Genomic DNA, 25,254 nt, shown 5'->3' on the forward strand with positions numbered 1-25,254 from the left:
AAAACACACTTATGCATAAAGTAAATCTAAAAGTAAAAAAATGAAATCTTAAAAAATGAAGATTAGATTTGTTTTGTGTTGGGTTGTATGTATATCTGTTTTTTTATTTTGTTTTGAGACAAGGTATTACTTAATCTTGCCCAGTTTGGTCTTGAATTCCTGGGCTAAATCAATTTCTTCAGGCTTCATTTATTTCTCCTTCTTTTTTTTTTTTTTTTTTCGAGACAGGAGACAGGGTTTTTGCTGTAGCTTTGGAGCCTGTCCTGGAACTAGCTCTTGTAGACCAGGGTGGCGTCAAACTCACAGAGATCCGCCTGCCTCTGCCTCCTGAGTGCTGGGATTATGGGATTAAAGGCGTGCACCACCACTGCCCAGCTTCATTTATTTCTCTTTCTACTGAAAAGAAATACATCAGAATTAAAAAAAAAAAAAAGACAAAACTGGAGCCATCATTGAGTTCTTTAGAAATACAAGAAACTGTTGTCATCTCGTGTTATCACAGGTCAGATCTATTAATCCACAGGTGTTAACACTAATATCAGCACAGGCTTTCTTTTCTTTCCTGGTATGCAAACCTAGTTTCCTGTCCAGAACAGTCACTGTTATCGCTAGATCTAACCCACTAGGTTGGTTATTTAATTCTTTAAAAAGAAATCCTAGACTGCTCCCTCCCTCCCTCCCTTCCTCCCTCCCTCCCTCTCCCTCTCCCTCTCCCTCTCTCTCTCTCTCTCTCTCTCTCTTTTTGAGAAAAGATCTCACTAGAAATCATGAGTCTCTGCCTCCACAGGCGTGGGTCACCACATCCAGCTCTGTACTCCTTCCCTCCAAACCTAACATCCAGAAAAGAAATTCAAGCTTTTATATGCCCAAACAGAAGAGCCAAGAAGCCCAAGAACATGGGAGCAGAGGCAGAATCCCCAATCTCTCTCTCTTTTTTATTTTTCAAAAGAGTAGCTCTGTCCACTTCAGCTTCCAGTCTTCCCGGACAAGGGCGGGCGGGACCCTAGAAAGTCCGAGCCTCACCACTCCTCTGTGTTACACGTGTTCTTCCTGCCTAGCTCGGCCAAAGGGTGCGGGCCTTCAGCCAATCCCTCCCCTAGGAGTGCCCAGGCCCCGCCCCGTGGGCAGGGCTAGCCGCCTTTGTTCTCCCCCCCCCCTCCCCCCAGCACTCTTTCTAGGCCTGTGCGCTCCGGGCAAACCGAGTGGCAGCCGGTGATTGGTGGTCGCGGCGCAGCCAATCAGAAGGGGGCACCTCATGCTAGGGCTCCGAGTTTTAAACGCCGAGCAGCCGGCGCGCCGACGCACAGGCTTAGGCGACTGGGAGGTGTCGGCGTGGGCGGGGCGCCTCGGCTCTCGTCCCGATTCGAGCGGGGATTGGCCCGCCTGTGGCTTCCTCGCCCCTAGCCAATCGCCGGGCTGGACTTCCTGGAGGTTTCGCTGCGCTCCGGCGTCTCTCGGGAGGTCGGTAAGAGCTTGGCGGTGGCCGGTGCCTGCAGGCCTCGCTCCGCACCCCACCATGAAGCTCCGGAAAGCCTGGCTGGTGGTCCTGCTCTTGGCGTTGACACAGCTGCTGGCTGCGGCGAGCGCTGAAGACGCGCACGAAGGTGAGCGGGTGGGCGGGCCGGAGCTGTCTGGGAGCACGTAGCGTGGGTTGCAAACCTTGCAGGGGCCTGACAGGGTGCCTCACTTACACACACCCCTGAGAAATTAGTGGCTCGGGCGCAGCGAACTTGCTGGAGTTTCAGTGCGGTACTCAGTCAAGGATCTTGGGCCTCATGAATTCCTACTCGAGACTCAGACGTGGAGGGATGTGCAGAGTGCCTGATTTGCAACTGGCCTCTTCACCATCACTGCTGAGATTTTCCCCTCTGCCCTGGTGAGTAAAAATTCCTAGAGAGTAATTTCCGTGGAGGGAAGGTCAGACGTTGTTTCCAAAACCGGTTTTAGGAACAGAACGGAGGCGGGGAAGCCGCTAGTAGGACCTGTAAGAAGCAGTCGCGGACATCGGGCACCTACTTCAAAAAGTGGGATTTGGAAGTAACGCAGGCTTTGTTTTCGTCTTTCATGGAAACGGGAGCTACCATTCCGTCTTCATTTTATTCAGCGCCTATTTGCCGGTAGTTGCACTGGGTTTTGAGAGTCGAGTCTGACAGATGATACATGTACTCTAGTAGGAACAGTGTATGTAACTCATAGACGTTATGCCCCCACCTTTTCTTCGAAATCATCTAGCCGAAAACACGAGGACTTTGAAATTAGGAAGTACTAGTTAAAATCGCTGTTCCTGGAGAACAGATTTGATCTACACCTTTCCCTTACCCTTCTAACCACTAGCTTGTTACTTGTTGGGTTTATTCTAGTATAAACAAACCCCATTTTCTGAGATTTGTGGGGGGGGGGTGAATGTGAACTTTATACTCTTAGGTTGAGTAAGATCCGTGTAGATCATTGATTCATGAGTTTTGCTCAGGCAAAGAGTAGAAGTGGAAAGACTGCTTTGGGGGAAGCCAAATATCTGACCTGCCAACAAGTATATCTTGGTAGTTTATCCAGATCAGCCGAGTGCTCCTTTCTTATAGAGACCCAAAATATGGCCTAACGGGAAGAGGGCAGACTGCAGTTTAAACAAATTTTTCGCTTTTCATGGTAGAATAGACTTGGGTGGGGGAGTGCAAATGAAAGTTTGAGGATTAGTGTGATTTGGTGGATAACTTTAGAAAATAACTGAAAAAAAAACCACTTGGTTTTTGAGACAGTGGTCTGTTTTAGGGTGATTTTTGTTTGTTTGCAACAGGGTCTCATAGTTTGGAGCTCAAGACTGACCTTGAGCTTAGGAGATCTGTCTGCTTCTGCCTCCAAGTGCTGGGGTTAAAATGCCATATATTGTTAAATCTTGAGAGGCCTGGGTGGGTAGATTTCAAAGGCTGTTTAGACTAGCCAGTGTTATATCTTTTGGGTCACCAGTGCAGTCTTTGGGAAACAGTTTGCTCTGGGTGAACCCAGGAATCCCTGGGGTGTCTGCACCAAGGACAGTCCTCCTGGGCTAGGTCCTTAGGTTTGGTAGGGCTGGCGATGTGGTTCAGTAATATATCACTTACCTAACGTGTACAAGGCCTTGGATTCCATCCCCAGCACTGCAAAGGGAGAGAGAGCGTTCAGTCTCACTCACTGGAGCTTGGTTCATACTCAGTATCCTCTGTAGTGATTGATTACCAGTTACCTTTCTTGTCCTTGTTCACTGTTTACCGTTTGATGTTGGCCTAAAGATTGTTTGTCCAGCTGATAGTAGCTCCCCCTTGGCAAGGTGGGGTTGTGTGGACCACTGAAGAAGTGGGGGCATCCTTACAGTAAGTAACTGCAGGGCCTGGCCTGGTCAGGGGTGCAGTGTTACCAGCAGTTTGTCCCGCTGTGGTAGGCAGGAGCTACAGTTCTGATTCCCTACCTTCGAGGAGTGGCCAGCCGTACCCTGATGGCCAAGTAATGTGAAGGGGGATGTGGGGTTTGCTTCATGCCAAAAAAGACTGCATCCTTTCAGAAGGCGCTGGGAAGTTTTGGATATATCATCTAGGGTAGAATGTCAGACTTTAAAAGGGAAATCCAATCTGGGGGTGTGGCTGAATTCATAGACTGCTTGAGTTGAGAGTGTCCTACATGAATAGTACCACTTAAACTAACCGTGGTGGCATATGCTTGTAATCTCAGCATCCCAGAGCTGGAGACAGAAATCAGTTCAAGGCCATCTTCTGTTGCAGATGAAGTTCAAAGAGAGCCTGGGATACATGAGATTCTCTAAGGGGGGAAAAATGTGAAGCCTAGTGAGAAGTAATCTATACAGTAAGGTGTGGGATGGTTAGCTTGTAGGAATGTGTTGGTTTCTGGTAGACAGGGTTTTAAAAACTATTGGCTGAAGATGTGATTGAGTGGTATGGCACCAACTTCAAATATGCAAGGCCCCGAGTTTGATCTCTATCACGGCAAAACAACAAAAGGACTAATGGAGCTAGCTCTCTTCTCAAATTGCAGAGTAATCAACCTTTCAGTCTTCTGAATTGGAGCAGGATTGGAAACATGGGGTGCTTTTGAACACTAAACTGTCCAACTCTCAAAATCATTTATTTATTTATTTGCTTGCTTGCTGCCCCACCCCAGACTGAGTTTCTCTGTGTCACAGTTCTGGATGTTCTGGACCTCGCTTTTTAGAGCAGGCTGGCCTCAGACTCACGGAGATCCACCTGCCTTTTCCTCCCAAGTGTTAGGATTAAAGGTGTGCACCACCACTACCTGGCTATTCATCTTTTAAATTTTATGTGTTTGGGTGCTTTGCCTAGCTGTGTCTCTGTGCACCATGTGTGTATAGTGCCTGCAGAGACCAGAAGAGGGAGCTGGATCCCTGGAACTGGACTTAAAGACAGGTGTGAGCCGCCATGTAGTTGCTGGGAATTGAATCCTTAGGCATTCCAGAAGAGTACCCAGTGCTTCTAACCACCAGACCTCTGGCATGTTTAATAAGGAGATGAGAGGCCGGGCGGTGGTGGCGCACGCCTTTAATCCCAGCACTCGGGAGGCAGAGGCAGGCGGATCTCTGAGTTCGAGGCCAGCCTGGTCTACAAGAGCTAGCTCCAGGACAGGCTCTAGAAACTACAGGGAAACCCTGTCTCGAAAAACAAAACAAAAAAAAATAAATAAATAAAAAAATAAGGAGATGAGAACCCACTTTGTGCTGAGCATAGGCAAAAGTCCCTTGGAGTTAAGGCAGCTTGGGCCACATAGAAAGTCTGTCTCAGAAAAAGAAGGCTTCGTACTACCTTTTCTTCTTCTCTTTTCTTTCTTCTTTTTTTAATCCACTCTGAGGGCTGGAGCAACGGCTCAGCGATCAAGAGTGTGTTCTGCTCCTCCAAAGGACCTGGGTTTGATTCCCCTCAGCCAACGTTAAGTAGCTCACAAACACTAGTAACTCCAGCTACAGGACAGAGCCTCTGGTTACCTGCACTCATATGCACATACGCAATTTTAAAATTTTAATTTCAAAATTAAATCTTTAAAAATAAAAATAAGTGCTAGGTCCTACTTTTAGAAAATTAATCTGAGGTAACAAGCATGCAGATATGTTTTAAGTATTTTTTTTTCTTTTCTTAATTCTGGTTTTTTTTTTCTTCTTTTTAACATATTTATTTATTTTGGCTTTTTGAGACAGGGTTTTTCTATGTAACTCCTGGAACTCTCTCTGTAGGCCAGACTGACCTCACACTCGGAGATCAGCCTGCCTCTGCCTGCTAAGTACTGGGGTTAGAGGCGTGTGCCGCTGCCGCCACAGATACCTTTACCCTGGCTGGGTATTTTCACTGTGCACATAAGTCTTCCTGTAACTGGTGGTAGACTGTCACGATCCCCTTCCTCTCCTAGCTTGAACAGTGGACTAAATTCCCTAAGGCTTTCTCTCTAGTCCTAGACTAGAACAAGCAGCCTGCAGCCAGAATGAATATGCTTAACCACAGCCCCACTTCACTTCTCCAGCCTCCTGAATGCACAGCTGAGGTGCCCACCAGGCATCCTGTTGAAGCAGAGAAGCTGCAAATGCATCCTTGATCCCAGCAGATCATTTAGGGAGTGGGAAGTATTCAGTTTGCCACTGTGACTAGTGGGCCATTTGTAGCTTATGTGAAGTCCTAGCATTGGCCAGTAAGTGCTTTCCCTCTTAGGTTCTAGTAGGCAGAGCTCTCAAAGTATCAGCAACACTGAGCTTGGTGGACTTAGTGGTAAATATCGAGGGTCCCAAAGGATTGGTCGCTGTGATTCAGGAACACCAGTACATATGGTATGGATTGTATTCACAGTTGGAAGTGTATTCAGCATGATGTGAGTGTAAGGAAATGAGCTCAGATCACCAGCCCTTCTGGAACAGCAGGGCTTAGTTACTGCTTGGCTTTCATTAATATCAGTGAGGTGTGATTTATGGCTTAATCCTAATTCTTTCAGACAAACATTTTGGTAGACCAGGCACTATTTTCTGACTACCGTAGAGCAGAGGATTGTTGTATTTTATTTGGCATGTATTAATGTGGGAGGGTCTTCTGTTTTAATAAAGAAACTGCCTTGGCCAGCCCTTAGGTGGGTGGAGTAGACAGAACAGGAAGAAGGAAGTGAGGTAGATGGCTCAGTCAGATGCCACGCCTCTCCTAAGTGAGAGAGACTGCCGTGCCTCTCCTCAGGAAGAGAGATGCGATGAAGCCAGCCACCAGGTCAGACATGCTGAATCTTTCTGGGTAAGACACCGCTCGTGGTGTTACATAGATTATTAGATATGGGTTAGTCAAGATGTGAGTAAGAGGCAGAAACTAATGAGCCAGGCAGTGTTTAAAAGAATACAGTTTGTGTGATGTTATTTCGGGGTATAAGCTAGCCGGGTGGCGGGAAGCCCGCCCACAGCCCATCACTACAATGTATGTGCTTCCCCTTTCCCCAGCCCTTAGCATTCTGGAAACAAAACTTATTGAGGGAGTTGTCTAAAAAACATGTACCGTGCAGCCATGCAGTAAACAGTTACTTTTGTGCTGTCAAACGTCAGACTCAGTTGGGGACCCATATCCTCTGCTCTGCTCTTCCTGCATACCTGAGAGCCCCTGAGAGCCTGTCCCCCTTGATTCTTCCCTGTCTTTAATACCTGGTTTGATAGTGCCCAGAAGGAGGACGCAATGGGCAGGAGACACATAAGCCAGCTTGGTTTCCACTCTGAAAATAGGTGTTTTACAGCTCCTTCTCTTACCTCTGACCAAGGAAGAATGCAGGCCTAAATGGCAGGAAAGGGCATGTGGAGTTGGGGGACAAGTGAGTAAAATGTGACTAATAGAGACGAAATGGAGGGAGAGTTTGTAATTATTTTATAGGTTGGTAAATTTATTGATAGTGATCAAAGCTGACCCCATAACCCCAGAGCTTCAGAGCTGTGGAAGGGGTAGTGTGATGGGTGTGTGGGTGTGACACAGGGTCTTCTTGTACCCACTATTACAGAGCCAACATTGGACTACTTAATACACTCCAAAAGTCTCAGGGGTCCCAATCCTAGGATCAGGTCTCAGGCCGTGAGTGCACGCACGGTCCCAAACAATAACTAGCGATGTTTTTGACTGAACTTCTGAAAAAATAATTGGCCCTTTGATGCATTCCGCTTCAGGGTGAAAGGAATCGTGCTTGCTGCACGTAGATCTGTTTACTGCCATTACAGTCAGCGTGGAAACTAGTTAATAGGAACCGGTGTTCCATGCTTTCTTGTATCTGCAGTTTGGAAAGAACAGCAACTTAAAAGTTAACAGCACAGCCTGGTGGTGGTGGTGACGCGCGCCTTTCATCCCAGCTCTTGGGAGGCAGAGGCAGGTGGATCTTGGAGTTTGAGGTCATCCTGGTCTACAGGAACAAGCCCCTTTGGGTGTCTATTTAATGGACATTGCTTCCATAGTCTATAAAGTTGTCATTGTCTCAATGTCTCTTCTTCTCTATTACTCAGAGCTGGTTTTCTAAGAAAAACATGATATGTCTGTCTTTCTCTTTGGCTTTCTCTTGAAAGATCAGACTTGCGGGCTGTTTTTGAAGAATACGAGGTAAAATGACACAGCTTTTTCAGAAGTAGAACTTAGGTACATACCATAGAGTGAATCCTGGGTGTCTGCATGTTGACGGGAACAGGCAGGTAAATGTCACTGGGGAAAGTTTATTGCGGTCCTGGAAATGAGCGGTACAGTAGACGTTGAGCCCATGGCATGCCGATCCTACATCTGTGTCCTGGGGCACCCTGCATGGAACCTGTGGTAGCTGTAAGTAGGCAGGTGTGGAACAGAATTTCTTGAGTAAGGATATGCAGCCCCTATGACTTGTTTGGAGAGTTGGAGCTTCTGGCATGAGTTTCCTAACTAGCATGGGTCTTCTCTGGTCAGATGCTTCAGATACAGAAAATGCCATTGAGGATGAAGAGGAGGAGGAAGATGAAGAGGAGGAAGATGACTTGGAAGTCAAGGAAGAAAATGGTGTTTTGGTCTTAAATGATGCAAACTTTGATAACTTTGTGGCTGACAGAGACACAGTGCTCCTGGAGTTCTACGCGCCATGGTAAGCGCCAGCTCTGCCCCTGCACTGCCTCCCTCACCTGGGCCGGCTGCAAGAGCCCGGCTCTTGCCTTTTCTCTAATACTTTATTATTATGTTTCTGTTTGTTTTTGAGACAATTTTATTTTGGATGTGTGCCAGGCGTGCTTGTAGATGGAAGGACAGCTTGCAGGAGTCATTCCCCTCCAGTGTGGTCAGGGGATAGAGCTCGGATCATAGTGGTGGCAGGTGACCACCTGCTGTGCCGCCCACAGCTCCACAGGGAGTAGCCCCTACCAGCCCACACCACAGAGTGCTGGTCTCAGTTTCTAAACAGGCTGGCAAAGGCAGCCCCAGATGCAAGCTGTTGACCATGGGGTTATTTTATTGTTTTTATTTTTGTTCTTTTGTACAGAACTTTGGGAAAACAAATACAGATTCTTTTCCTGTTTTACCTAATGTTTTAGACTGTGGAAACTCATCTTCCTCCCTCTCTGCTGTGCTGCTGTGCATCTCAGAGCCCTGCTGTTCTCTTCCTCCCGTGCTCCGTTTCCCTTCTGATAAGCGAGATAAAAGCCTTTTAGCAGTTCTGAAGTTGTATTTTTGTTTTATGGATAAGTTACTTTTGTGCTTTTTTTTTTATTGCAAGAGCTCTTAATAGTCTTGATTGAGGACTCCAAAGAGCTTTTTGTGTGGGTCATGTTTATCATTTTATGTATTAGAAATTAAAGCAAGGGGGCTCACCAATTAAGAGCGCTGGAACCTGGGTTCAATTCCCAGCATCCACATGGAGCTCACAACTGTCTGTCTGTAACTCAGGTTCCAGGGGATCTGGCGTCCTCACACAGGCATAAATGCAGCTAAACATCAATGCAAATAAAAATAAGTAAATCTTAAAACAAAACCTTAAAATATTTTATCATATTTATTATTACAAAATGCATGAGAGTGTGGTATACATGTGCCATAAAGTGTGTGTGTAGCAGTTAGCACATCTTTTGGGGGTCAGTTTTCACCTATTTTGGGATCTGAGAATTTGACTCAGATCATTAGGCTTGCACAACAAGTTCTTTTACTCAATGAGCCATCTTGGCCACCCTGCATAAAAAGGTGCTTATTAGTTCATTTTTAGCAACTTTATTTTGGTGGTTCTGGGAATTAAACTCAAGGCCTTGAACGTGTTGGGCAAGTGCTTACCGCTGAGCTGTTCTTCCAATCTACTAGTTCATTAAAAAAAATGATTTAAGATTTATTTTATGTATCTGCATGTACCTCTGCACACCAGAAGAGGGTAACAGATCCCACAGGGCTACAGTGACAAACAGTTGTGGGTCTGGGAATTGAACTCAGGACCTCTGGAAGAGCAACTAGTGCTCTTTACCACTGAACTATCACTCCTGCCTGGTAGTTCATTTTCAAATAACAGTAACCTTTTGCGTATTAACACACTGCTGATGTCCTTGTAAGTCAGGAAGCATCTGGAAAATTCCACTGAGTATTCTGATTGAGTGTAAAAGACTTCCTGTGTGAGGAACTTAATCTCATAGACCCTATAAAGAAAGTCACTGAGCCAAACTTCGAGGCAGATATGCATATTGATCCAGCTTCCCCTGTCCCTGCAAGCAACAGAATACATCAGTGCTTAAACCCATTTCATAAAATGCCATGGTATTACATATAACTTGTATACACCTTCTCATAGTCTTTAAATCATTTCTGGATTGTTATTTAGCTCAATTTGTTACTTAAATAGTTACACTGCTCTTGTATTCTTGGGGAATAATGATAAGAAAGTCAAAATCATCACAGAACCTAAAGTTTTTTTGCTGTGCTGGAGAGCACATGTGAGGCCTTGTACACAAGACAAGCACCCTACCACGTAAGCTATATCTACAGCTGTCGTTTAATTTTGATCCGTTCTGTGAATGTGGCTCTTTTGGACTTGAGGGTCAAGTATAAATAAATGAGAGCAATCATGTAGGTTTAGGGTTGGAAGTATTTGCCCAAGGCTAAAGCTAGAATTCACAGCTCCTGTGGCCTTCCTTATTTGTTGTGTGTGTGGTATGTCTCAACTACAAGTCTTTTTATAAAGCTGCCTTTTTAAAAATGTCTTGTTGAATTTCCATCTCTGTGGATATGGGTAATTCTTTTTCTTCTTCCTTAAATTTCTTAGGTGTGGACATTGCAAACAGTTTGCTCCAGAATATGAGAAAATCGCCAGCACTTTGAAGGATAATGACCCTCCCATTGCTGTTGCTAAGATTGATGCAACCTCAGCATCCATGTTGGCAAGTAGATTTGATGTGAGTGGTTATCCCACCATCAAGATCCTGAAGAAGGGACAGGCTGTTGACTATGAGGGCTCCAGGACCCAGGAAGGTGAGCACCAGAACATGAGCTGCTGGGGAATGGTACCTAGTACCACTCAAAGCGACCTCTGGACTCCACACACCCATACACACACTTAAAGAAGACACAGTGCATTCACACACACATGCATGATTGCCTTTGGCCAAGGACATGCATGCCCCCGTTCATCCATTAAATACATACGTCGGATGCTACTGAGTTTCTCATTCCCAACATAGGGTACTAGAAAGAATATTAATTAGGGTCTAGATCTTTATAGCCACGAAATAAACACATAACCCCTTCCATGTTTGTTTTGTTTTTGTTTTGAGACAAGATCTCTTTAATTTAAGCTGGGAGTCTTCAACTTGTGGCAATCCTTCTGCCCGAGTCTTTGGAACATTTGTATTGTAAGTATAAGCCGCCATGCCTAGCTTCATTTCTGCTACAGAAACATGGCTTTTCCACTGATGGCAGTGTGTTTGTCTTATGATTAGGTAATGTTTATTAGCCTTATGGTGTGAAGTGTTTGATTAAAGTAAAGTCTTTACATCCTGATCCTGGGTGATTGAACTTCCTTCAAAGAAAAGGTTTGGTTTAGTAAATTTCTTCTGTAGTCTGCAATATTATCCCTCCCCCCCCCAAAAAAAAAGCAAGTGTGTTTGTGTATATATAAGAATAATTTTTCTCATTTTTACACAACTGTTAGGGTATCTTATACACCATTCTGTATCTCTGTTTTTACTTATCAAATACATCTTAGTCATACTAGTACAAAGGAATTTAGCCCCCAAACGAGTTGAAGACAGTGTGTTTGTTTAACAGTAGGGAGGCTGGGGAGATGGCTCAGTGGATAAAGTACTTGCAAGACTGGAGTTTCGATCCCCAGAATTCAAATAAAAGCAGATAAGTGACAGCCACCTGAAATCCTAGTATTTGGGAGGTAAGAAAGCCCCCCCCCCTCTGGCCTAGCTAGACTACCCAGAATTATTGAGCTTGGGTTCAGTAAGAAACCCTGCCTTAATACTTGAAGTGGAAAGCGGTTGAGGAAGGCAGGCAGCTTCAGCTTAAGTCTTTGGTGTGCATAGGTACCCATACTCATTTGGCCATACATCCGTATGTGAAAAAAAGGAAGAAGAGAAAGAGGCACTTGTGTGTGGAGAGCTGCACCCAGCTCTAAGCCAGAACTTTCTGGCCCGTTTTGGAGCCTTTAGAGCTGCATGTGTTGGGCTGGACTTCTCATCCCAGTGGCCATGAGTAAATTTTAATATTTGAGTGTTCCCTGGTAAACTGGCTCAGGGCTCTGGGTGTAGGCAGGAACAGGCGGTTTGTGTATTAACCTATGGAGATGTGTCTCGGGTCACCTTCAGCTTGAAGTCCGCCCTTTGGCAGCAGTGGTCTTCTTGGCGCTTGGTGCTATCTGTAGTAAAGAGGGCAGTTTACAGCTCTTGGTCCTAAGAATCACTTACTTATTTATTTATATTTATATTTGGATTTTTTTCTTGTGCTGGGAATCAAACCCAGAGTAACTTACATGGTAAACAAACATTTTACCACTTGGTCTACCTCCTCAGCTTTGACCTTTTCATTTATTTATTTTGGTTTTTTTTTTGAGACAGGATCTCACTATGTAGTTCTGCCTGTCCTGAAACTCACTCTGTAGATCAGGTTGGCCTTAAACTCATAGAGATCCACCTGCCTCTGCTTCCTGAGTGCTGAGATTAAAGGCGTGCACCACTTATCTATCTGGCCTCTTTATTTTAAGAATTTCCACTTCGGCTGTTGACTTTTGAGAAATGAACTTACAAATAGATATTTATCTTACCTATATTTTTAACTAAAATTTTTGTTGCATTTATTTATCTGCATGTGTGATGACTATGGGCATGCCACAGTATACATATGGAGACATATGGAGGACAGCTTGTAGAGGTTGATTCTCTCCTGCCATCTGGGTCCTGAGGGTTGATCTCAGGTCTTCAGGCTTGGTGGCAAGTGCCTCAGCTGCTAAGCCATCTATCTCCCCAACCCATAGGCATGCATCTATAATTACTGTCTAGGTGGTTTTGCTGCTGCCTGAGTGGTAGGAGCTTCTGCTTTTCTTTTGAATTTTTCTAGATTTTTTTTTTTTTTTTTTTTTTTTTGCCCATGTTTCATGATGTCTGTGATGCTTGTGCTATATACATGGTTGAACACATACATAGTATATATGTGTTGCAGGAATGTTGCAAGTAATTAGTCTTAGTTACTGTTGTATTGCTGTGAAGAGAAACTGTGACCAAGCCAACTCTTAGGAAAGAAAGCATTTAATTGGACACTCACTTGCTGTTTCAGAGGCTTAGTCCATTTGGGAGTGTGGTTGCATGCAGGCAGGCACTGGAGCAGTTGCTGAGAGCTATACCCTGATCCATAGGCAGAGAGTGAGACTGAGCCTGGTGTGGGCCTTTGAAACCGCAGAGCCCACCCCCAGTGACAGCTCCTCCAATAAGCCACTCCTCCGAATCCTTCTCAAACAGTTCCACTAACTAGAGACCAAGCATTCAAACAGAGGATCCTACTGGGGCTGTTCTCCTTCAGACCACCACATTATTCTTGACAGAACCCAGCTGGAGTTTTCCTGCAGTTAGTTCAGTCTGGAAATAGGAAATCACTCACTAAAGTAGATTGCATACCACCAAGAGAAGGCTACAGTCACCAATGACAGCGGAAATGGTGTATTGGAAACGAGACCTTCTGACTTGACTGTCATCCCAAATTCTGAGAAGGCTCTGATTAAAGATCAGTTTAACAAGTCACACATCTTCTATCTTTGTGAATTCTGGCACTCTCTCCCCCTCTCCCCAGCTTGTGGGGTGAGGTAAAGGACCGGCTAGCTTGGGTGGCAACACATTCAGTCTCATTTGTTTCTGCTGTTTAATTTTTTAGAAATTGTTGCCAAAGTCAGAGAAGTTTCCCAGCCCGACTGGACACCTCCACCCGAAGTCACGCTTTCATTGACTCAAGATAACTTTGACGATGTTGTGAATAACGCAGACATCATTCTGGTGGAGTTCTATGCTCCATGGTACGTTGGCAGTCAGGTTTGTGATATTAAGATAGTGAGTGTTCATCACCCTCTAAGCATTGGGGAAGAGTTGCAGACCACAACCAGCAGTCTGGAAATGTGGTGGTTATAGGGGAAGTGATGGGAGTGGGTTGAGAAGGAAGGAAATGCTCATTTTAAACTTCGTTAGCTTACGGGCACGTGGGTGTGTGTGTGCACACGCAGGTACATGTGTCACAGCATGGATGTGGTAGGAAGAGGACAGCTTTGTGGGATAAGTGTTCTCCCTCCACCTTTGTTCTGGGGAATTGAACTCACGTTGTCAGCCTTATGTGACAAGTGCTTTTACCAGCTGAGCCAGTTTTCAAGCCTGCCTTTTGGTTTGCTAAGTAGTCCCGGCTGGCCTCCCAACTTGGAACAATTCTCCTGCCTCAAACCTCTGAGTTCTGGAACTCAGGCATATGTTACCACACCTGGCTGAGGAAAGACTTAGGAAATGAATGTGACCCTGGGGGCTCCTGACCCCCCCCTCCAAGAAATGGCCTGTAGCCCCATTTATCTTGGTGAGTTCTTCCTCCCTTAGCCAGGAGTTCTGATATTTGAGCAGGCTTAGCATTTTTCAGGATGGTGTTGCAGAATGTTTGTTTACACTGTAAAGATTTTGTGTGTCTGCCTAAGGCGCCTTCTGATAAATAAAGAGCTAAATGGCCAGTAGCTGGGTAGAAGAGAATAGTGGGACTTCTGAGCAGAGAGAGAAACTGGGAAGAGGAATCTAGGTGCAATTTCGTCAGAGACTCTGAAGAAATCGGACATATGGTACAGAACAGAAGTAACCAAGCCATGTGGCAGAATGTGGATTAAAAGAGACAGTTTAAGTTATAAGAGTTAGTTGGAAAAAAGCCTAAGCTAAGGCCAAGCTTTCATAATTAGTGTTAAGTCTCCATGTCGTTATTTGTGAGCTGGTGGCCCAAAGGAAAGTCTGACTACATGATGGGCCATGCAGACTAGAATAGAGACTAAATTATGAATTCTGCATGTGAGCGGAAGGCATTGAAAGAGTTCCGCAAGTGTCTACATGGATAAGGCCCCAGAGTGTCTGCAAGAAAAAGAAGCTGTGGGTCTAGAATCCAGAGGTAGAGACTGGCTAATGCACAGCAAAAGGGGAGGGTATCCTGGCTACAGGCAGTGTCTGTGTGAGCCCACACTTAAGGGTTTCTGGATTCTGTAGCAAACCCACTATATCTCTTCATTGTTGTTTGTACAGATGAAGTGACAACACAAAGGGGTGACAAAAAGGGAGAAGGAAGGAAACAAACTAGTGTATTGGGGGAGCAGATAAGCCCATGGCACCTTTGTAACCCTGCTTCAGTGCGGGAGAGATGCAAGTACCTATTGCTGTGGAAGGGACCTGGCCTGGTGGGCCATGACATTGTACTAGCGGGTCCCTTACCGTCCCGGTTTGTGTCTGTACTAGCTCCTATCCTGTGCTGTGAGGAAACACCCTGACAAAGACTGCATATAGAAGGGGTTTAAGTGGACTTACGGTTCCAGAGAGATAAGAGGCCATATGATGGCAGAGTGGAGACAGGGCAGCAGGTGTGGAAAGCTGAGGACCCCCATCTTGAACCATAAGAATGAAGCAGAGAGAGTCTTTTTAACTCTGAAAACCCTCTTCAATTCCTCCAACAAGGTCACAGCTCCTAAGCTTCCCCAAACAGCACCACCAACTAGGGACCAACCATTCAATTGCCCAAGACTCTAGGGTACATTTTATTCAAACCACCGTAATGACCACTCGGGAGCTATATATATTAGACCCTGAATCTGGGAAGCTCATTGAGTACCTCATAAGCTTATAGCACCTAAGAGGAGAGCTATCCTTTCCTTATAGATAGTTTACATGTTGTAGGATACACCCTTTAATTAATTGAGTTTCCTAAGGAGTTAGACAAGACAGTGTTAATGTTAGCTGGGAGGACCAAAGAACATCTGGGGCAGATAAGAGTCATCAGATCTTATGGTGTAGACTGTCTATTTTATTTATTTATATTTTGTTTGGTGGTATGCACGCTACTAAAGGTTAAACCCTGGGTGCCAGTCAGCTAGGCATGTGCTCGACTACTACTCTGGCCTTGGCCAGTCTGTTAACTATAATAATCTTAATTGCAAGTGCCTCTGGTTATCTCCTGCTCTGGTTGATGTGTAGGCTAAGAATTTGTCACACTTAATTCTCTGTACCTTTGTTCACATCCTGTTGCCTTGTCTACACTTGATGTTACATAAAGGCCAAGAAAGCAATAGGTGTCAACGAAGTTGTTCTTTACTTACATCATTGGCAGCCTCCAGTTTCCATCCAAGAAAATCCTCTCCCTCCTTAGGAAGGACATTGACTTTCTTGACTTTTCCCTTGTGTTACCTTGTGCCACGGTTTGTTGTGCTTCTGTCTACTCATGCATGGGCCTCTAGCATGTGGATGCCATGACAGGAAGCTCATGTTACAAAAACCTGGCTAGCCACACGGTGGTGGTACACGACGTTAATCCCAATCCCAGCACTCAGGAGGCAGAGGCAGGCAGATCTCTGAGCCCAACCTGGTTTACAGAGCAAGTTCCTGGACAGCCAAGGCTATAGAGACAAACCCTGTCTCAGGCATAAACAAATAAACAAAAGGCACTTACTTTGGGACCTGTCGTGGCACTCCTACTTAGGAGGCATTCCAAGAGTTGGTGGGTGTAATTGAGTTGCTTGGGAACATGAGATTGGTCTGTCATCTCATCATGCTGGGACAAGTCCCTAATGGAATTGACTTCCTTTTGGCAGGTGTGGCCACTGCAAGAAACTTGCCCCTGAATATGAGAAGGCTGCCAAGGAGCTCAGCAAGCGCTCTCCCCCAATTCCCTTAGCCAAAGTTGATGCTACTGAACAGACCGACCTGGCTAAGCGGTTTGATGTCTCTGGCTACCCCACTTTGAAAATTTTCCGGAAAGGAAGGCCTTTTGACTACAATGGGCCACGAGAGAAATATGGTATGGCTGCTACCTTCTTCATACTGTGTGGAACGGGAACTTGCTTTATACAGCTGGGAGCTAGAGGATGTGGTCAGCTGCAAGACCCTTCCTCAGACATGTGCTCTGCTCCTAGGAATTGTTGACTACATGATTGAGCAATCTGGGCCTCCCTCAAAGGAGATTCTGACCCTGAAGCAGGTCCAGGAGTTCCTGAAGGATGGAGATGATGTAGTCATCATTGGGGTCTTTCAGGGAGACAGTGACCCAGCCTACCTGCAGTATCAGGATGCTGGTAAGTACTGACAAAACAACATGCCCTGCTATACTCCTGAGGCTTTGGGGATGTAAGGCTGTTTTGCATAAAATCAGCACAGTGGTGGGGTAAGAGGTCCTGGACTCAGATTGCAGCATCACAGGAAGAGTAAGTGTAGCAAATGGTTTGGTGGAAGAATCGGGGTAGTACCTGTGGGAAGTAAGCTCTCCAGCCTCCGGCTGGGCTGTAGGTCAGGTCCCTATGGCTGTCATAGTTGATAGATTGTTAAGCACACGCTAAATGCAGAAGGCCAGCAGAACCATCTCCTCCATCCCACACAATCACATTCACCCTGTCTGCCCTCCTCCTCTTCTGAGTCCCTCTGTGAGAAAGAACAGCTCTGACCTTGTAGCAGCACCTGACCTGGGTTCAAGTCCGGCCTCTTGCCAGTTATTAAAACCATGGCCCTAGATTCACTCAGTCAGCCCAGTGTCTGTAGGTTTTTAGTTCCCCCTTGACACCTCATGAAGCAGAGTCTGCTTCATTACTTAAGTGTGCTCCTAGCATACCCCATCACCTCATGCTGATTTCTCTGTGCTACATCAACAATTGCCCATACTTCAAATTCAGGCTGGTGATTTATTTGTTTCTTTAGAGGCAGAACCTCTCTGTGTAGCTCTGGGTATCCTGAAATGCATTATGTAGACCAGGCTGACCTCAAACTCAGATCTGCCTGCCTCTGCTTCCCAGGTGCCGGGATTAAAGGTGTGCACCATTATGCCCAACTTGGTCTGGTGTTTTGTCAAGACTTCAGAGTGGAGCTTAGTTGAAGTCATGTTTCTTTGATCCTAATAGGTTAGTTGACTGTTCTTGACTAATCAGGAAGAAACTTACCCAGGGAAAGTCCAGCCTAGCCAGGGCTTGGGGCAAATGCAGAATCCCTAATGTCGGGATGAGTACTTGAAACTTCTGTGTGAGGTCACTGGCATACATGGTGCTTGCATGTCCTCTGTGAGGAACTGTCATCCTGAGGGCCAGTTTGCTACTTGGCATCAATGGAAGGTGACATTTGCCCTAACAAAATTCTAAATTTCTGCGATCCTGATTATGTATTTCTGAAAAATTCTAAGAGAAGATTTAGATATTACATCTGTGCTGAGTTTTAAAAATAGGCTTCTTTGTGTGCATAAACACTGGATATTGTCCATTCAGAATTTATAGTGGCAATCATATCCCTCGGGCCCATGCCTGGCCAGTAAGGCTCATAAACCTACTATTTAACAATTTACTATATTTTGTTAATTTGTCAGCTAACGCCTTGAGAGAAGATTACAAATTTCACCACACTTTCAGCACTGAAATAGCTAAGGTCTTAAAAGTCTCCATGGGGAAGTTGGTGTTGATGCAGCCTGAGAAATTCCAGTCGAAGTATGAGCCCAGGAGCAATGTGATGGATGTTCAGGTGAGTGAGAGCTCTTCAGGGATGGGAGCGTCCTATGCTATGCTAGCCCCTGGGCACTCTACAAGCACAGGCATCTGGACTGAAATGTGGAGTGTGCCTGTCTTAGTCCCTGTTTCATTGCTGTGAAGAGACACCATGACCAATGCAACTCTTAAAAAAGAAAGTGTTGGATCAGTTGAGCTACATCCTGTTCAATAGGCAGAGAGAGACAGAGACAGAGACAGAGAGAGAGACAGAGACTGACTGGGCCTGTCATGGGCTTTGGAAAAGCCCACCCCCAATAACTTTATCCAATAGGGTCACACCTTCTAATCCTTCTCAAGTAGTGCCACTCCCTGATGACCGAGCATTCAAATATATGAGTCCTATGGGGGACTTTGCCTCAACCCACGGCACATCCCCAGAAAGACCACAGTGTCCTGTGTATTTGGCCCTCATTCCTCCCTTTCATTCTTCTCATGCTCTGCATACCATTGCGTCCTCTGCCATCCACGGCTTAGGACCCTTTTCCTGCCTAGACTCAGAGCATTTGCCACCACTTCTTCAGATCTTGTTGCTTTCATATTTAGTCACAGACCATGTGACCAAAGAAGGATTCTAACTGGGGCTCTGGACAGGTGTGTATGTTCCCGAGAAAGAGTTAATCAGTTTTTTATTGTTTTTTGAGACTTTAAGGCAAAGTTGAAGACTATTTTAAAAGGAGATGGATTTGTTTGATTTGGTTTTTTGAGACAAGTTTCTCTGTATAACAGCTCTGGCTGTCCTGGAACTAGTTCTGTAGACCACCAGGTTGGCCTCAAACTCACTGAGATCTACCTGCCTCTGCTCTTTGAGTGCTGGAACTAAAGGTGTGTGCCTCTACATCCATCAAGGAAAGGCTTTAATATAGATTTAAGTGCAGGTAATGAGAGAGACATAAGGAAAGAATAGTAGTTTACACCCAAAGGCTTGTCAAGAGTCACCTTGGTACATTAGCCCACTCCCCGCCCCCCTAACCAGGTCTCACTATGTATATCTGGCTGTCCTGGGACCCACTGTGTAGACCAGGCTGGCTTTGAATTCATGTAGATCCATCTGCTTCTGCCTCCCAAGTGCAGGGACTATAGGCGGTTCAGTACGTTCTTTTTTTTTTTTTTTTTTTTTTTTTTTGGTTTTTCGAGACAGGGTTTCCCTGTAGTTTCTAGATCAGTACGTTCTTGAAGGGATCCTTACCCCAGAAAAGTTACAAGGTTAAGGTCCCTGTCATCCTGTCCACAGCCCATCATTGCTGCCCTGCTCTTGAGTTTGCGCCCTAGGTGAGCCTTGTCTCAGACTTAGTGTGTCCTTTGCCACCTGGACCCTGTGCAGCCTCCAGGGCATCTAAGTATGAGCCCTAGGGACCTCCAGTCTTCAAGACAACTACCTGTATTCTGTGTCCCCTTGATAACTCCCACTCTGATACGTGTCAAGGTGCCATGCAAACTTGTTGGATGTCTCACCCAGAGAACCTTGGGTGCCAGTGTTAAAGGGCTACGTTGTTGAGCCTAGTTACATACAGCCATTTCTTTCTGACTGTGCTAAACCCTCAGAACACACTCCTCAGAGAAGAGATGGTCTCAGTGGTTGAGCAGCCCACCAACTGTGTAGCTTTGTCGGACTCTAAATTCTAATTTGCGGCTGCATTGCTCTCTCTAGTAAAATCTGAGGGTTAACGGTGTCGTGACTTGTGGCCAACTGCATAGCTTTGCCTGGCCACAAGCTGGAGTGTTATCTCAGGTCTCTAGTGGAGCTCTGTGAAGTGAATGTGAAAAGCCATGCACGGGTTGGTCCTGTGTACTTACTGTTTAAGACCCTCAAGCGCTTTTTCACTGGCTTGAGTTCAAGTCTAAAGAAGTGGTCTTTCAGTGGTGACTCTGGGGGTTACTCCAGTGTGACTGGATGGTGGTAGATCCTCCTATTCTGCACCCTTCAAAACATCTCTGCTTGACAGTGACTAAAGGCATAGTAGCTAAAGTTCCTCTTTTGTTGAACTTTCTCTTACCTGTGTCCTCCTTGAAACAGGGCTCCACAGAGGCGTCAGCCATTAAAGAATATGTGGTGAAGCACTCCTTGCCCCTGGTGGGCCATCGAAAAACCTCTAATGATGCCAAGCGGTACACCAAGCGCCCCCTGGTGGTTGTATACTACAGTGTGGATTTCAGCTTTGATTACAGAACTGGTGAGACTCCCTATGAAGGCCTTTCTGGGATGGGGGCTAACACTTTTAGAAATCTTGTTCTAGGGCTCTTAAAGTTAGTGGTGTGGATGTATTTTATTGTAGTGTGGGAATTTTCAGTTCTGAGCCTTATAATACCCCTTTCCTTCCTGTTATAGCAAAAGGGAAGTTAAGAGTCAAACCTAGGCCTAGAGAGATGACTCACAGGTAAAACATTCACTACCAAGACTGAGGACCTGAGTCAATCCTCAGGACCTAGATGCATGTGTATATTCACACACATGCCCACAAAATAAATGTAATAAAAGTTAAATAAAACAACAACAAAGAAAATAGATTTTTAAAAGAGTCAAGCCTAGTACCTTCTTAGAGGTGATACTGCAGCCCTGGTGCCGAGCCAGACAGTGTTGTGTCCCGCCAGCTCTGCAGGGACTTAGTTGGGTTTCCACCCTGAGGCCACCTGCTCACACAGTGTGGCTTTACCAGAATTCTTTTCTGTCCAGCTGAGGTATATCTGGAACCTGTGCCTTGTCAGAGAATGTAAGTAACAGAACTTAAATCTCACAGTCCAGGGCAGGACAATTACTCTGCTCAGCCACTTGGTTCACAACCTTTGTCCGTTTCAGCTACTCAGTTTTGGCGTAACAAAGTCCTGGAGGTGGCCAAGGACTTCCCTGAGTACACCTTTGCCATTGCTGACGAGGAAGACTATGCCACAGAGGTGAAGGACCTGGGGCTCAGCGAGAGTGGAGAGGACGTCAATGCAGCCATCCTAGATGAGAGTGGGAAGAAGTTTGCCATGGAGCCAGAGGAGTTTGATTCAGACACTCTCCGGGAGTTTGTCACAGCCTTTAAAAAAGGTGTGTCGGGCTCCAAATCTCCCTTTGGACACAACACAGAATCTGTGTGGTCTAAGGAATGTCTGGCATCTTGCAGTGTGCAAGGGGTGTGGCAATGGGTCAGTAGGTGCTTGCGTGGGAGCAGGAGGAATGTAAAAGGTGTGTGTGGCCATGTATGCCTGTAACCCAGCACTGGGAGATAGACAGGACAATCCTGAAGCTTCTATGGCAGCAAAGGACCCTGCCCACCCTCCCAGCCCCCCAAGAAAAAGATAAAGAATAGGGTGGCAAGTGATAGAGGAAAATGCCTAATGACCTCTCCGTAACCACCCACAGAAAAAGACCCGGTAGGACCTCTGCCACTCCCCTCCTCTCCCTGCTTCTAAGTCCAATACAACTCATTCTCTGACTTAATTACCTGGAGAAGGGCCGGTGTGCTGCCCAGGCTCTGAGGCACCAAGACAACTTAAATGTTACTTTGGAGCATTCTGGGGGTTTAGTTTTGTTTTCCCATTTTGGCAAAATGTTTTCCCATAATTTACTTTGAAGGCAAAAGCCGGGTAAGGGCTTATTCAGTAGCTTTTTGAGATGGGATCTCATCATATCTCAGGCTGGCCTCAGACTTAAGATTCTTCAGCCTCAGCCTCCCAAATGCTAGTACTGCAGTTATGTGTGCCTTGTGCTTCCTTTTCCCTTTGCTTTTGGGTTGGCTGTTTTGGGTTTGGTTTGGTTTTTGAGGGTTTCTCTGTGTAACCCTCACTGTCCTAGAACTCATTCTGGAGACCAGGCTGGCCTTGAACTCAGAGATCCACCTGCCCCTGCCTCCTGAGTGCTGGCACTAAAGGTGGAGCCGCCTGGCTTGGTTTTGGTTTTATTAGGGAAGGGGCTAGTGTGTCTTGAAAAACTTTTCAAAGGTCTTTGAAACAGGCTTTTTAGGCATGAGGAACACTTGATCTAAAATCCTAAGCATACATAATCTTTATTGATCATGACTGAGCAAAGCACCTGCTTCTCAATGCTGGCCATGTGGTAGCATACCACAACTCTTGCCCAGTTTGGATGCTCGTTTTTGACATCACAAAGTTGGTCTTGCCCCTGCAGGGCTGTCCGTAGCTCTCTTCGTTGGGCAGCGTCCCTGTTACACAGGGCTTTGCAGGGACTGGGAGAGTAGAAGACTCTTTTATCAGAGCCTTGCCCATTGTTGAGGAAGGCTTTAGAGGCCAAGGCCCCTTCCCTGAGAGTGGGGCTGATAACTTGTGATAGCCACTGAACCAGGGTGCCTCAGTGCCTGGTTCAGATAGAGTACCAGAGTCTATGGCCTTTAAGTACTGACACCTCTTTTTGTATTTGGCAGGAAAACTGAAGCCAGTCATCAAATCACAGCCAGTACCCAAGAACAACAAGGGACCAGTTAAGGTGGTGGTGGGAAAGACCTTTGATGCCATCGTGATGGACCCCAAAAAGGATGTCCTCATTGAATTCTATGCACCCTGGTGTGGGCACTGCAAGCAGCTGGAGCCCATCTACACTAACCTAGGCAAGAAATACAAGGGCCAGAAGGACTTGGTCATCGCCAAGATGGACGCTACTGCCAATGACATCACCAATGACCGATATAAGGTGGAAGGCTTCCCCACCATCTATTTTGCCCCCGGTGGGGATAAAAAGAACCCAATTAAGTTTGAGGGTGGAGACAGAGATCTGGAGCATCTGAGCAAGTTTATAGATGAACATGCCACAAAGAAGAGCAGGACCAAGGAAGAACTTTAAAGGCCTGGTGGTCTGCAGAAGGTGGAGGGACCAGACACTGTAGTGGACAGCACTGGCCACCAAGCAAATGAACCAGCAATGGAATGGCAGTATCCTGACTTCTTTCTTTTTTAATGCTTTGTTGTGCCACCTCATGCTCTGAATACTGAACAGCCAGGAACGACTTGATAGCTTAGACCACATTTTTTTGGAGGATACATCTATTTTTGTCATTTGGGGTGTGATTGGTTTGGTTTCATTGGTTTGCTTGGTTTTTAACATTTTACTTTAGTATTTCCTCAAATAAGTTTTGGATCTTCTGTGTGAGAATTTTTTAATTTAAAGTTTAAAAAGTCTTTGCCAAATCGTGTTGTTTGCTTTTTATTTTCTTGTTCAAACAACTTTTAGCTTAAAAATGGGTAACCATTAGAATGTTTGGTTTTTTATTTCTTCCTGTTAATGAGCCAAGTGAGGGTGCCCCCCCCTTACCAGCACCTGTCCAGGCTGAAGCAGCGTCTTTGGTGGAGAGACATGCTGGTGACAGAGGATGACCACCACTGGTTTCTTAGACCAGTCCCGCCATTAAAAGAAAATGAGGTCAAGCACAGACTTAGAAACCTTCAGTTGGTAGAAAAGTTATAGTAAGCTGTTAATGGGGAAAATACTGATCACCTCAATAAACAATAAAGTGGGCACGGTGACACCTTTAATCCCAGCACTCCAGCAGAGGCAGGCAGATCTACAGCTGAAGTTCCAGGACAGTTTCTAACCGTTAGGAAATAGCTGCCCTTTCCTATTGTGATTAGGGTAGACTAGATGGGTGAGAGGCCGGGGCCAGGCCTAGCAGGCATGCTCTCCAACCTGAAGGTGTCTTAGCATCCGACCTCCTGCTAATCCTGGGGAGGAACAGGTGTGCAATGGTGGGGTCTGTCCTGGTGGGGAAGAACAGGAGGGGTGACGTGACGCTGGGGGGCTGGGGGGCTGGGTGGAGGAAGCCGTGGGCTAGCATTGACTTAGAGGGTCTGTTTTCTCCCCAATTTTACCTCTTCCCTCCCTAAGCACTCACCTTTTTTGGCAAAAGACCAAGTGGCAACTCTGTACACTGACTGGCTTGGCAGGAGGTCTTGTGGGAAGATGGGTTTTCCATATTATTTGCCATAACTTTGAGTCTGGCAGATAGAACTAAAAATGTGTCAGTGTCCAGGTCTTTGGTCCTCAGTGTGATGAGTCTTCTGTCTTAAATTACTCCCATCCAGCCAGGTAGTGGTGGTGCATGCCCTTAATCCCAGCACTCAGGAAGCAGACAGGCGGATCTCCAGGACTTTGAGGGTATTCTGGTCTACAAAGTAAGTTCCAGGATAGGCTCAAAAACAGAAAAGTTACTCCCATCCTAAGATGTGTTAGAGTAGGAGAGGTCTGTACAGAGCTCAGACACTTTCTGGAAAATGGAAGTCCTAGTCAATGTTGCCAGACATGAGTGTTTCTTTCTCCCTCCCTGTAGGGCTTCTGCCTTATACCAAAGGGCTGAAGAGAACTATCTCTAAGAGAACAGTCACATGACTTCATTTCCACAAAAGACCTTCCTGGAACAAGAGCTGAGACCGACTTAGCTTGATGGGAGGTCCTGGGTGCTTGCCAGAAATCCAGACTCTTCACAACAACTTACATATAAAAAAAAGATATGGGCCTGGAGAGATGGCTCAGCCGTGAAAGGCTAGGCTCACAACCCAAAACAAGATCTGAGGACCCTGGCCGCCAGGGTCAGTTGCGCTGATCTGGTAGTCAGCACCTTCCTTGCCACTATCCCTGTCTTATGTCTCCCCTGAGGCTGTGCACTTGGAAGGGGTGTGGGACCATTTCTTAGTGGAGAGTATGAGAGTAGTTACCCCTGTTAGAATCGCCAAACTCGGCAAGAAGAGGTTGCCCCTCCCCGTGTCTGAGCTAAGTCATCTGCCTCTGACTGCAGAATCTGGCAGGACCTTGTTCTTACCAGTCAGTTGGTAGGTGTGCTGATGGACTGACTACCCAGAGACACATCATGGGTTGGCAAGAAGCTCTTCAGGTATTGGTCCTTGGCACCTATGGGTTTAGTTTGTTTTAGTTTATTGTATCTGACAGCTTTATTGCTTCATTGGTTATTGACTCAGGAAAGGTTTTATTGTATGTAAAATAGTGGCATAAATTATGAGGAAGAGAATTTTTTTTTACTTTCATTTCCCTTTTATTTTTTCCAAATTCTTTTTTTCTCATTTCATTTTATTGAAAATAGATTTTATTTTTTT

General features: G+C 45.8%; 1 protein-coding gene across 1 annotated transcript; it reads left to right on the forward strand.

The window, feature by feature from the left end:
• The first annotated feature begins 1,298 nt into the window (after positions 1-1,298).
• On the forward strand, positions 1,299-23,337 carry Pdia4 (protein disulfide isomerase family A member 4). Its single transcript, XM_038318763.1, has 10 exons — positions 1,299-1,604; positions 7,929-8,100; positions 10,249-10,454; positions 13,350-13,488; positions 16,288-16,493; positions 16,609-16,767; positions 18,039-18,190; positions 20,231-20,387; positions 21,011-21,244; positions 22,578-23,337. Exons 1-10 carry the CDS (start codon positions 1,517-1,519, stop codon positions 22,991-22,993), a joined length of 1,929 nt encoding a protein of 642 aa, XP_038174691.1. The 5' UTR covers positions 1,299-1,516; the 3' UTR covers positions 22,994-23,337.
• Positions 23,338-25,254: the final 1,917 nt, after the last annotated feature.

This window comes from Arvicola amphibius, chromosome 2, assembly GCF_903992535.2.
Source record: "Arvicola amphibius chromosome 2, mArvAmp1.2, whole genome shotgun sequence".
Taxonomy (NCBI): domain Eukaryota; kingdom Metazoa; phylum Chordata; class Mammalia; order Rodentia; family Cricetidae; genus Arvicola; species Arvicola amphibius.

Bases quoted from the DNA above. Each gene is read 5' to 3' on its own strand.
- Pdia4 (XM_038318763.1), top strand. From the start codon at position 1,517: ATGAAGCTCCGGAAAGCCTGGCTGGTGGTCCTGCTCTTGGCGTTGACA. The intron at 8,101-10,248 runs GTAAGCGCCAGC...TAAATTTCTTAG, and splicing joins CTGGAGTTCTACGCGCCATG to GTGTGGACATTGCAAACAGT. The intron at 18,191-20,230 runs GTGAGTGAGAGC...TCCTTGAAACAG, and splicing joins GCAATGTGATGGATGTTCAG to GGCTCCACAGAGGCGTCAGC.